This window comes from Olea europaea, chromosome 2 (genome assembly GCF_002742605.1).
Source record: "Olea europaea var. sylvestris chromosome 2, O_europaea_v1, whole genome shotgun sequence".
Classification (NCBI taxonomy): Eukaryota; Viridiplantae; Streptophyta; class Magnoliopsida; order Lamiales; family Oleaceae; genus Olea; species Olea europaea.
In genome coordinates this window covers 21946573-21960031 of record NC_036238.1, presented here as the reverse complement: position 1 = coordinate 21960031, position 13459 = coordinate 21946573, and the positions used below count along the sequence as shown (strand labels likewise).

The following is a 13459-nucleotide window of genomic DNA, read 5'->3' as shown; positions in this document are numbered from 1 at the left end:
TAATACAAATAGTTCTATTGTGTTTATTGAAAAAACTCGAATTTATTAAGACCTTGTTTGCTTTTAATTTCATCAAAATCAATCATTAATCTTAACCATGCATTTTATGAATATACAATTTTTCAACGACATATCTCATCAACTTTTATCGAAATCTATTGAAAATTTAATTTTGATTCACATAAAAAAAGGGCTAAATGAGTAAAATTTTTCAAACACTGTTTCAAAGAGTTAGAATGGATCTTTCTTTGCGTGAATCATAGCTTCCCCTTTTTATTCTAGTTTTCTCTTGCCCTTTATGTTCTTCGGTTCTTTCCGTACAATTCTCCTTTTAAAATGAAAGTGAAAGAACTAATATGTGTAAAACATGGTGGTTATTTAAGTCATTTTATAAATGGTCATTTTAGTAAATAAGAAAAGTGTGATATAAATAAAAACAATTGTGATGACAATATAATCACCATAATTAAAATATTACATTTTAGTATATTAAATTATTAATAAATTTATTAATTTTTGTTCCATTAAGTTTAATATTTAAGAGACTATGTTTAAAAGTATATAATATTTGAAATTATTTAATAAGCAGATGGAATATTATTTTTAGCAAAGTTTTATATATTGAATTATATTTTGCAAAAATTAAAACTAAAGCAATTAAATATTCCAGAGAAATTTCTAGTTTTACTAGTTTCGATCTTATTTATTGAGACTTAATGAAATTGTAATTTTCTATATTTAATATTAATAAATAATTTATTTATTATTTAATACTAATGTACTATTTTTTAAATTTATTATTTGAGAATTATGTATTTAAAGTCATCATCAGTAGTGGTGTCTATAGAAAAGTAAAACTAAGTTGAGTTAATCGAAAATTGTTGATAGAAACCTTGACATCCTTTCGCGTGAGATGGAGATCCGCGTGAATAAAAAATTAAAAAAAAAAGTGGCCCCTACCTCCGTATTGTGAGCGTTCGGTCAAGGAAACTGTCAATCCCTTCTTGTTAGTGTAGTAGAGTTAAGAAAAGTGTTGTTGACATAAAGCTGAGGTGTTGCCAATTATGAACCAAAGCAATGCTAAAGATTAGTCTGATTAGGAGGAACTAGTGCTTGTGTATAGTAAATCTACTAAAATTAATTTATAAAAAGGAAAATGTATATTAGAGTTTTGTGACGAAGAGTTATCTGAATTGTGTCGTATTTGCATTTTTGTCTTTTAAAGATTTGTTGTGTCGCTAGTCTCTAATAATCTATACAACTCTGGGCCAATATTTGCATTCCAATTTACTTGAACCGGGAAAAATTTCGATGAAAAGCCTGAAAGATAGAGAGATAAGTGAATTGGTCTAAAGATAACGTTTTCAATAAGTTGATGCATTATACCTTTTTGCCTTCGTATCGTTCCTAGAGTATGTAGTCAGACTTAGCGAACTATTTCTTTCTATAATCAGAAAATGCTTTTAACACTTTAAAACAAACCCGACTCTAAGGACACTATTCGTAGCAAGGGGTCTATTGGAGTAATCAGAAATACACTTTGAAAGCAATTTGACCGTACTACTATTGGCCCTTACATTGCATTTCGATTTCACCTCATTGTATGGTTCAATATTTAAGCAAGGGAACTATGGATTTGTCAGAGTCCCATTTTTTGACATAATAAATTTTGTGATAGTGAATTTTTGGAAAATGTTTGATTAAAAAGTAAGAAAATATTTTAAATTTACGTGTAAAATAATATTATTGGGAGAATATGTGGTTGAAAATGAGTTTGATGAAAATTGAAATTTTAAATAATGGGGCTCAAACATGAATTAAAAAGACATATTCTTTCTTTGAAGTAAAACGTGATTTTTAACTCTTCTATGTGAGGTTTTGAGTAAATTAAAGCAAACAACGAATGGAAAAAATGTGTTAGGCGATTTGTCATGGGGTCATGCACAGGGGAATTGTTTGCAAGCACCTTATTGGTTCCTTTTGTGTGTGTGTTGTCAAGAACCAATGAAAAAAGGTCGAGCGGAAACTTGTAAAAAAAAATGAAACTTTACCAGTACACCTAGCATGGTTTCATGTCATTAGCCATATTGAATTGAAATGCATTGGACTCATTGACTCACTGTGTGAAAATGACAAGCACCATCAATTGTTGAACAAACTTTTGGACTGCTAGAGTTGCCTCAACTATTTACATTCTGAAAATGGGCCATTCTCATTAGATGACGGCTTCTTGACTCTTCACTTCTTCGTCGTTGTATTTGGGAAAAATCAAAATCGTATTTGTTGATGGCGAAAAACAACGTTGTACTTTTTATCTACTTAAACAAATTTAGGGGCTATTTGGGCCCGATTTTTTCACCAAAAAAATTGATTTTTTTACCGTTATTTTATTATTCCAGCCGTCATATTTGACTTCTTCTCTCACAGGTGGACCCCACTTTTCTCCTAACGGTCAAAAAATCAATTCTCAAAATCACTCCCAAACAGGCTCTTAAATTGAATAAGAGTGTTATAATTCCGAAGTATGGTAATTGCATAGAGAGAATTTTAGTTTGGATTTCCTTCTCATTCACACGTTTCACCTTTGTCCTTCTATGCAGATTAGTAGAAAGCTTACTATCAAAACATGTCTATCAATAGTATTTTTGACTCGTGTGTCATTGCCCTTTTGAAGGAAACTGATTGATCGTTGAGTCTTGCCGTGATGGATCATCATGATACTATTTATTTGAACTGTGGCATAAGCCATCATATTGTCTTTCTGATTAATTCGTTTGGGCGGTGTTGATATCAAGGGAACACTTCCTCTATCATGTCATGATTATATTTTCGTACAACATCTCTCATGGTCTGATTCATAACTCTATCGATGAGGTATTGAATCAAGAGTTGATCTATCTGAATTTTTCGATAAGAATGCTCTTTTGACCAAATCAAAGAGAACTATCATCTTCTAACATGAATTTTAGATCGACAACAAGAATATTCATGCTTCCTTCTTCCCATATGGCCACTTAGAAAAGTCTTATAATAAGGTTAAACATTTATTTTTATTGTCAAATATGTTCGAATATAAATCATGTCAACCATTTTTTGGTTTTTTTATAATGTCAAATTATTATAATTATATTCTTCAAAAGTGTTCTCAAATTATCTTCTGCTTTTTGCACGAATATCGAATTATCAAATTATTTACAAAGTTAACAAGAATTTATAATTCATCTAAACACTTTCTCCTCATTTTCCTACAAATTTCGAAATATTTGACTAAGTACTAGATAAAATAGGAAGAGTTTATAGTCCATTTGTTTACTCTATTTTGTAGTCTATCTACACACTACATTAAGGCCCCGTTTGGTAGAGATTTTTTGTCCCAAAAAATTAATTTTTTGGCTCAAAAAATTGATTTTTTGACCGTTATTTTACTATTCAAGTCGTAATTTTTGACTTCTTCTCTCACATGTGGACTCCACTTTTTTTCTAACGGTCAAAAAATCAATTCTCAAAATCCCTACCAAACGGACCCTAAGTTCCTATTTGGTGGGAATTAAAATCAAATTTTTGGTAAATTTTGGTAAAACTTGTTGAAATGTATAGTTGAAAAGTTGTGAATTTTATAAAATGTATGGTTAAAATTAGTTGTTGACTTTGACTAAAATTAATATGGATTTTAATTCATCCCAAATGAGGGTTAAATGTGTCTTTTGCATATATTATACATAAAGGACAATGACCATTCTTTATTGACCAAAAGATGCATAAAAACAAAATAATTTTTTTACTTTAAGCTATGGAGAAAGCTTTTAGCAACTTCTAGGCTGCTGTGTTATTGACTTTGACGGTTGACCCTTGGCTGCCTAATAAAGTCTTCTTGTATATGTTTTATAAGTTGAATAGATTTGACCGATTTAATCAAGGCAATTGTTAAAGCCATTTCAAAAATCATAAAATATTAAGAGAAATACAAAAAGTTTAAAATAAGTTCATAACCATCCAATTTAATCATAAAAACAGATTTTTTGTTTTGTTTTTTCAGTATTTTTTTATCACCAATTCGACTCACCTCAATCCTACTATCATTTAAAATTTCTGAGTTGGCTGATAAGTTGAATAGATTTGACCGATTTAATCAAGGCAATTGTTAAAGCCATTTCAAAAATCATAAAATATTAAGAGAAATACAAATAGTTTAAAATAAGTTCATAACCATCCAATTTAATCATAAAAACAGATTTTTTGTTTTGTTTTTTCAGTATTTTTTTATCACCAATTCGACTCACCTCAATCCTACTATCATTTAAAATTTCTGAGTTGGCTCATTTTCAAAACATTAATTGTCTAAAAGGAAAGCTATTCTCACTATCTTAGTTAGCCCCTGTTTGATGGTTATTTTTATTTTCAGTATTTAAAAAAGTTTTTATATGTTTTATTTTTTTAATATTTTTTATCACCAATTCAACTTTCTTCGACCCTATGTTCATTTACAATTCTTGATTTGCTTGATTTTCAAACAATTTACTATTGTTGATTTGCTTGATATCAGAACATTAATTGTCTAAAAGGAAAAATATTCCCACTGCGGTGATTTTAATTGGATGACGTTATTTACATCCACGGCCTTTATATATACATATATTTTTAAAAAGATAATTATATTATATTTTTAATTTTATGTAAAATTTTTTAAGTAGACATTTTTAAAATTAAATAATAACATGTCATTCTAAATTCATCCACTCATATTTATTTTCATTAAATTCATATGAACCTTTTTTTATGTTCTTTTAGAATTTATATTTAATTAAAATTCCAATAATCATAAAATATCATCTTTAGAGCTCTAACATGGTTAGCATCAATTAAACTATATGAACTTTATCATTTGTTTTAAATTCATATATAATTTTTTTTATTTCAAAATCATGCATAACCTCAATAAGTTGATTTTTATTGAATACAAAAATAATTTTTGTCAATCAAATATAAAAGACCAATTCATGTGGCAAATAACACACCTACAAGACATTTAATTATATTTTAAATATAACATTTTGTCTTATATAATTAATTATTGAATTGTAAGTACGTTGCTGTTATGTGTAATCAGGATGAACATAGTGATTTTTTAAAATTTTAAAATTGTATCAGTAATGTATCATAGTGAGATGAATATATAAAATTTGTATGAATATATAGTGTTGAAATGAATGAACTCAACAACAACAATATTATAATATGACGTCGATGACATAGTAAATTTTTAAAATTTTAATATTTTAGTAAGGATAAATATAGAGTATGATGAATATATAAAAACTGTTGATCTAAATAGCTGTACCCTTTTATTTTATTTTTTTTGGAAAAAAACTTATGTTCAATAAAATATTTTTTTCGTAAATTCATATATATTAATTTTTTTACCTTTTCTTTAAAAAAAATTACTTTTACAAAATTTATTTTAAAATAATCTCTACCCATAATATCGGCATTTTCTCTACTCTAACAAAACTAAAATCAATAATTGCTATCTACGCCCAAAAGCCATTTTTGATTTTTCGACATTTCTCACTTGTGCAGCACATGGTCGGTTTCTTCCCATCAGCTAGGAAATTGCCAGAAGGGCATCTTTCCACTTCTCTCATGTATCACACCATGTGGTCGAGTTACTCGTGTCGTGCCCATCTACCCCACCACCGACCCGCCCTATATATATTTGCTCCTCCTCTGCCTAAACATTTGAGTGGAGAAACGATCAAGCTCTTCTTTTCATTTTAATTCAAGAATAAAAGAAACAGAGAAACTGAAATGGCGAGTGCGGGAGTGACAATGCAGGTAGGCAATGAGGCCGTTGCAATCATCACTATTTGTAATCCTCCTGTCAATGCTCTTGCCATTCCAAGTAAGCCACGAAACTATTACTCCCTAAACATATGTTGAAACTAAGAATTAGACAGTATACTAAAAACGTAAAAAGTCATTTACTGTTTAACATATAGATGCAATATATGTTTATATATATTAGAATGATTTTACTTTTTATTTTTTTTATTTTTATTTTTTATTTTTTTTGCAGTGATTGAGGGGTTAAGGGAGAAGTTCGCAGAGGCCTCGGCGAGGGACGATGTAAAAGCTATTGTTCTTACTGGTAATTTTCCAATATAGATTTGTTTCCTTTTTTAATTATTCATTTTATAGTTGATTTTTACTCAGTTTGAACTCCATAACTGATGCTTGTTCTATTATGGAGTGTATTCTATCGATTAAAATTTTTGTTCTGCAAATGGTGTTTTCATAAGTTAGTTAATCTAATTATTGAGGAATCGAGTCCAAGTATTTAGTTATTCTACACTATTGATCTGTCAGGTGTAAGTTATTCAATTTTCATGAAGAAATTTCTGCTGAAAATAAAGCAAAATTTTAAGGCTGGTTTTATAATGCTCAATGGAGATGCTTAACTTGCATGAATTATTCTTCTTGTACAACCCCGGTTGACAATGCACTCATGAGGGGGGACCCACACTTCTTTTATTCAGCATGGGCCCGCTCCCATGTGTCTAATTGTTAATCAGGATTGTCAACCCCGGTTGTACACATAGCAGAACTGAATCTCCTGATTATAGACTTCAATACAAAATCGGACTTACAAAATAATTTATGTCATAGGCAGCATGAGATGATAATAAGCAAAGGCTCTCCTTTGCTTAATTCAATCAGTAGTTTAAATGAGAAAACACTCAAGGACCCGTGTTGCATTACTGGATAGGAAAATATAGGTAGAATACTATAAAATATAAGATTTAGCCCCACTTTTGGCAAATTTAGAAATTATTTGTGAAGAGAAATAGTAGTAAGTCTTATGTAATGAGTAGTAGTTATAAATATGTTGTTGAAATTAATATTTTACTTTAACTAAACTTATAAACCATTTATAAATTGGCAGCCAAATAGAGGCTTAAATGATATATGTTGGTTCTCTATAATACTATTAAGCTTTTAGATTACAACATGAGAAAATAGAATTTCTTTCTTCTTCTTTACAAAAAATAATAAATAAATAAATAAAAATTAGAATTCCTTTGGCACTACGACCTTTACCACAATGGTGATGTCTATGGAGTCAAGTTATTTAATATTTCGAATAAATCCTTACGCACTGGCGGAGCCTTATTATGCCCGCACTGAACTTTTAGGTCCAACCCTTTTTTTATTTTTATTTTTTTTTTAATATTAGCAATGACCCATGATTTTGCTTGATTTTAGGCATATGTTGATTTGGGCTTCAGTTATTTTTCTTTCAATTACTTGGTAATAACGTTATTGTATAACAATATCAAATATATGAAAACTTGCAAGGAACACGTTTAATTATAAACTATGTCATTTTTAGTATTATCGCAATTTTGTTTTTATAGTTTTATTATCGTTAAATTCATGACCAAAACTCAATGTTTGACGTGGGTTAAATCATGCCAACACTGAAAGAATTTTCTGGCTCCTCCCCTGTCCCTACATTCAAAACTACTTGTTATCCAATAAAACCTAGTGCAGAAATATGTAATGAATTCAAGTCTATCCATCACAATTTAATGAAATTGTACACATGTCTGGGCTTGATGTAAATATAAAACCTACTTACACCTGAGGAAGTATATTAAAGACTATGTTTAAATGATTTATATGTGATCCTCTCTAACAATTTATGCTTTTAGATTAAGTGGCCAAAAATACTAAACTATGAGATAAGTCGATTATAAATTGATATATGAGGGATACATCAGTTATAGATTAACGCGCAACCTTCATTGTTCTATGTAAAAAGAACCATCAAACCCTTATGGTTTATATCTAGAAACATGGAAAGAGATGCTTTTATGTTAGTGACAAAGCCAAGCTTGTGGAACTGTTGATGTAATGAAAATACCTGCCTTTTCAAGGTTTTATATACTCTGCCAATATGTAGAGTTTGATAAGAATTATGCTTACTTATATAAAATTCTGCTACCTTCTGCTATATGAATAAGAAGTCCTAGATAATCCTGATTAGATTCTGCCTGTTATTTGATTTCTGGATATATATTATAAGGGAACAATGTTTTTGATAGGAAACAACTTAGTCCTCAATGAAAGCCTTCCACTCTCGAGGTGTGGGAAGTCAATACCGAAACATGGAAATAGAAATTTAAAGCATGACTTCATTATTCTGATTGCGATTGAGAGGAAATTTGTCTAAGTTATGTCTAACAATTTCCATCATTTCTTGCTAAGAACTTGTAATTAGTTTTGATATCTAATCAAATTGCTTCCTTCAATATCGTCCCAAGAATGTAAAATCTGAAAATTCAGCATCATTTCTTGAGTGGCAAGAATGTTAATGATTCCAGCAAGAACAATGAACGTCTGTTGGTTAGTAGGAATGAGTTTTTTACATGATTCGCATGAATAAAATGAACGATTGACATCAAATTCTACCAACTTTCTAAAAGTGAGCCTATCTCCTAATTATACTTGGTGACCTCATTTCTAACATAGACACCTGCAAATGAATCAGTTCTTAGGCAGCCCTGAACCTAGCTAAATTCCCTTCAACACTCAAATAGACAGGGGTTAGATGGTAAGAGAATGGAGCATCCCTTTGGATGTTCTAATAGTTAGAGTTTAATAATAACTATGCTCCATTATCCTATTAGATTTCGTAGTCCCTATGCTATTTGAATCAAATATCATGGATAATCTTTAATGATGTCCATCGCAACTTCTAGGCAGATATCATAAAGAAATACTGCTTTAATTGCTCCAGATTTCGTTCTCGTAATACGAAATTTGGTAAAATTAGAATGTATTTATGGTGATAATCAAGAAGTTAGTTGAAGATTACTGCTGTTGTGGACTTCGCATTTTTGGTTTTATGTGAAAGATCTTTCAAAATGAGGATCGTGGTTGCTCCAATCTGTGAGAGTAGAGTGTGAATCATTAAATTTGAGGACATCCTGGTAAGCTAATATTACGATAATATTATTTATTTTAAGTCTTTTCATTTTATGCAATAAGCTCGATAATACATAAGTTTTTTGAAATTTCGATGGTCTGGTAATATTCCTTGCTCTCCTTCACTTTTAGATGGAAAATTTGGTCTGCTTCTTTGGAATTAACATGTGACCTTTTCCCTTGACTTCAGGCAATGGTGGGAGATTTTCTGGTGGATTTGACATCACTGTCTTTGGGAGAATGCAGAAAACTGGTGTGTCTACATTAATTTTTCTTAATTATTCATATGGTTTGTTTCTATAAACAGAACTCTGTATTTGAGAATTGACTAAATTTGTTGGATATGCAGGAGATATTTCTATCTTGCCTGATTTATCAGTTGATCTCGTGGTAGATGTAATAGAAGGTGTTTGACTAATTCCATTGTTGAATTTTTTTAGCTGTATAAGAGATTTAGTTTCTTTTTCCACTTCCATCAGAGTCAGGTTTCATGTATGGTTTTAATACATTTGTTGTTCAACTTCTTGTCTTAATAGATGCAAAGAAGCCTGTAGTCGCTGCCATCGAGGGGCTTGCACTAGGAGGTGGCTTGGAACTGGCACTGGTTTGTGTTCCCTTTATGTCATGGCTGGTTTCCTATTAACGTGGGAAGTTTTCATTCTACCCATCGTATCTGTTCACTTTTATGCAGGGATGCCATGCACGCATTGCTGTGCCAAATTCACAACTTGGTCTGCCAGAACTCAGCCTTGGGATCATTCCTGGCTCTGGAGGTACAATGGCTACTTAAACTAAGATTGCTTGCGTTAAAAGATTGAAGCAGAGAAGATTCTTTAATTTTAATTAAGACGACTGTGAACTAACCATGTTTTCCTTTCAAGGCACGCAACGTCTTCCAAGGCTTGTCGGGTTGTCAAAAGCTGTTGAAATGATGATGGTAAGTTTCTCTCCCAGTAATATGGCAGTGAAGCTAAAAGTTCCGAAACATATTTTTTCTCTGCAGAATTTTTAAACTACTGTTGTTTTTATCTCATCTCTAGGTTGTGTTCCCTTCATAATGATCTGAGATTGAAGTTATCATCTCCTTATTAATTACACTACAACAAATTAATTATTAATGAGAATAACGTACGTGCGCTCTTTTCTGTCATTTGCAAAATACCTTTAGCGTAAAAAACAAAAATGAGCACTTAAGGTTGCTCCAAGTATCATGTTGGGTACGCAACGTCAAATTGTTTCATATTGGTCACCATACTTTCTGAAACATTCCAGTTATCTCTTCTAACAAGATTTTTTATTTTATTTTATTTATTTTGTATCTGCTCCTTTTTAATAGGAATAATTCGCGTTTATCAATTTTATCATTATGTTAACTTCATATTAATATCATCCTACGCTCGGTGCTGATTACAGTCATCTAGACCGATAACGGCTGAAGAAGGAAAGAATATTGGTCTTATTGATGCTATTGTGCCTTCTCAAGAATTGCTGAAAGCATCTCAGCAATTGGCATTAGACATTGTTGGCGGGGTCAAACCTTGGCTACGCTCTCTTTACAGGACAGACAAACTTGGCTCCCTATCTGAAGCTCGTGATACACTAAAGATGGCAAGACATCAAGTCAAACAGACCTATAAAAATATGCCTCAACACCATGCATGCCTTGATGTGATTGAAGAAGGAGTCATCCGTGGAGGATATGATGGAGTTTTAAAGGTAATTTTCTATGTAGGACCTGGTTCATTTGAATGGTGTCTCAACCTGTTTGTGGGTAGGTCATTGGTTCCACTTAAATCTTTATTCTCGACTTTGTAAGAATAGAATGGTCAGGCTAGTTCTTTGATTAGCAACTTTGTACTGCCTATACATTGAGCTTGTCTTCTGGACTCATTTGGTTCTTTTGGTAGCTCAAAGATGAGAGTTTTGAGAATCAAGAAATGTTCTTGAGCTCATTCCTGTGCAGCCACAAAAGACTTGTACCTTCAAATGAATGAAATGTTATCCAAATATTTCATTTTCATTTATGAAACTAAAAGAATCATGTGAAATAATACATACTATTATTATTATTATTTTGTAGGAGGCAAAAGTGTTTAAAGAGATAGTCCTATCAGACACGGCGAAAGGTCTTTTCAATGTGTTTTTTGCCCAAAGGGCAACAACAAAGGTATGAATGATCCAAGAAATGCATTACACACTTCATTGATTGTTGATATTAGCAATAGCAAACCCCCATTTCTTTTCCCCTAGTCTAATAAATGAAAAAATGGTGGGAAAGATTGAAATGATGTTAATAACTGCATCGAACGAAGTTAACCACAAAACTTTTTAACTCTCAAGAAGGCTTTGTATCCATTTGGAGAAGTTGTCTCTTTTGATCATGTCTGCAAAGTAACTCATTAACACCAGATATTTGTTTGACACTGATCCCTGAGATGAAGCATGGACCTATGATACTCGAACTCGGGTATGATTGTCGGGTACGGGTACGTATCTAAGTGTCGGATCTTTTTTTTTTTAAATGTAGGATACGGGAACATGATTAAAAATAGTTCAAATTTCGGACACGAGTACGTAAATACGTCTTCCAACCTTCAATTTTTTTACTAACCCAAGATGCCATTTTGAATAAACCAAAATCAATTATTTACAAAGAATAAAATGAGTATTGAATAAGGGGTTAAGACGAATAAATTAAAATTTTGGGGTTTAATTTTCAATTAGGGTGTGTTTGATTACATTTATTTTCCATGGAAAATATCAGTTTTCCACGCAAATTTCTATTTGGAGTGTTTGACTGCTATTTTTTTCCATGGAAAACATTTTCTAACTTTTAAAAATATGCCTAATTTTCCTTATTTTTAAGGAAAATATTTTCTTTGGGTAGAGGTGGTTTTTATTTTCCACAAAAGGAAAACATTTTTTTTTCTAGGTGGTATTTTCCATGTCAATCAAACACACTCTTATGAAAAGTTAACTACTAAATGTTATATAAAATAGAAAATGAGGGACTTGATTATAATTTGAACTTAGTGGAGCACTACATAACACTATATAGAACCCATTTTCATTTTATACAAACAAAACCCTGGACCACCGATACATAGAGAGAGAGAAGGAAAAAAAGAAAGGGAAAAAAATGAAGAAGAAGAAGGGAAAATCTAGTGCCGTCGCCTTTTTCTACCCTCTCGGAGGCGACGTTAGGTTTATAGAGAGCAGAAACAAAAAAAACGGAAAAAAAGCAGCAGCAAAATGATGAAGTGCTCGATTGAAACTTGGAGGATCCGATACATCTCATATCCGTGTCCGACATGGTACTTCAACTGTTTCGAAGAGTCCAAGCATCAGGGGCATGGATAGGCTTTTGCTGTTAATGAGGTTAAATAAAGATTACAAAGATCATTGAAGATTACATAATATTACGACTATATTGTACCATATATGAATATATTGCTTTTGCCATATTTAATTTGATTTAGTTCTATTTAATGAGAGAACTTAAATTAGAGGCATCGAGTCTTATTGAGTATTTTTATCTCAATATTTGACATGTATCATAGCCGACTTAACTTTATTTTGGGTTAAACTTGTAAACTGTTGTTCTCGGGTCAAATTTTCTTGTTCCAGTCCAGTCTTCTTCCTCTCTTGCTTTCTTCAAATTTTCCCAAGCAAAATAGTCCAGCAGTAGTCGGTAGTGTAATTAACAGCAGTTCGAATCATATTATTGTCTTCTTTCCCTTAAATTTTCTCTTATTTCAATTATACCCAAAACCAGAACCAATAATAGTTTGTCGGTAGTGATGTATTTTGTTAATTGAGGCCAGTAGTTTAGAGGTAAGCTGCTGTTATGAATTTTGAGTTGGTAGGTTTGAAGATGGGGATGAAGGTAGAGATTTGTCCCTTTAATGCAGTGATGGGGTTTGGCAAGGTGTTGTTGAAGAGAATGCAGCGATGGAACGGGGTCGTGACGCTAGTAGTGGCAGGAAGCTTCGGTTTGGTTTAGAGATGTGAAGGGGAACTGGGGAAGTGTTTGCATGTAATTTATTTTTATAAATGGGCTATTATTTTGGTTTTTGGGCTTGCTGCAGTTTTTTTTTTTTAGGATAGGTCTTATATGGATCGATTAGCATTGGGCTCTTTTGGGTTGGTTAGATTGAGGTATTCTTCCTTGGCTTCGAGAGAAAACAAGATGCCTTCTTTCTTCTTCCAGGCCCGTCGTTGCTGCTGTTAAGATTTGGGGTTCATCTTAATAAGGTCAACCTTATCAAGAGGAGTGATCCAAGATCTATTTAAGTTGGTCAATATTTCGATATTTAACCGATGTGGTATTTATTCCCTTAACATGCCCTCGCAAAATGGTGGCTCTTTTTTAGTAGACCAATCTTGAAATCCGTGTGCTCATTTTTTAGACTTAATCAGATCGAATAGCTTGTTGGATCTTATTGGGCTCTGATCCCGTTTTAAGATTTGAGTT

At 31.7% G+C, this 13459-nt stretch overlaps 1 protein-coding gene across 1 annotated transcript; it reads left to right on the top strand.

Moving 5' to 3' along the window:
* Positions 1 to 5647: 5647 nt before the first annotated feature.
* On the top strand, positions 5648 to 11495 carry LOC111366653 (peroxisomal fatty acid beta-oxidation multifunctional protein AIM1-like). The gene is made up of 9 exons (XM_022987368.1): positions 5648 to 5899; positions 6074 to 6145; positions 9176 to 9238; positions 9335 to 9391; positions 9522 to 9589; positions 9677 to 9758; positions 9867 to 9922; positions 10399 to 10701; positions 11066 to 11495. Exons 1-9 carry the CDS (start codon positions 5806 to 5808, stop codon positions 11156 to 11158), a joined length of 888 nt encoding a protein of 295 aa, XP_022843136.1. The 5' UTR covers positions 5648 to 5805; the 3' UTR covers positions 11159 to 11495.
* The last annotated feature ends 1964 nt before the right edge of the window (positions 11496 to 13459 follow it).

Coding starts and splice junctions, on each gene's coding strand:
- LOC111366653 (XM_022987368.1), top strand. CDS start 5,806: ATGGCGAGTGCGGGAGTGACAATGCAGGTAGGCAATGAGGCCGTTGCA. Junction 9,590..9,676: donor GTGGCTTGGAACTGGCACTG/GTTTGTGTTCCC, acceptor ACTTTTATGCAG/GGATGCCATGCACGCATTGC. Junction 10,702..11,065: donor GATATGATGGAGTTTTAAAG/GTAATTTTCTAT, acceptor ATTATTTTGTAG/GAGGCAAAAGTGTTTAAAGA.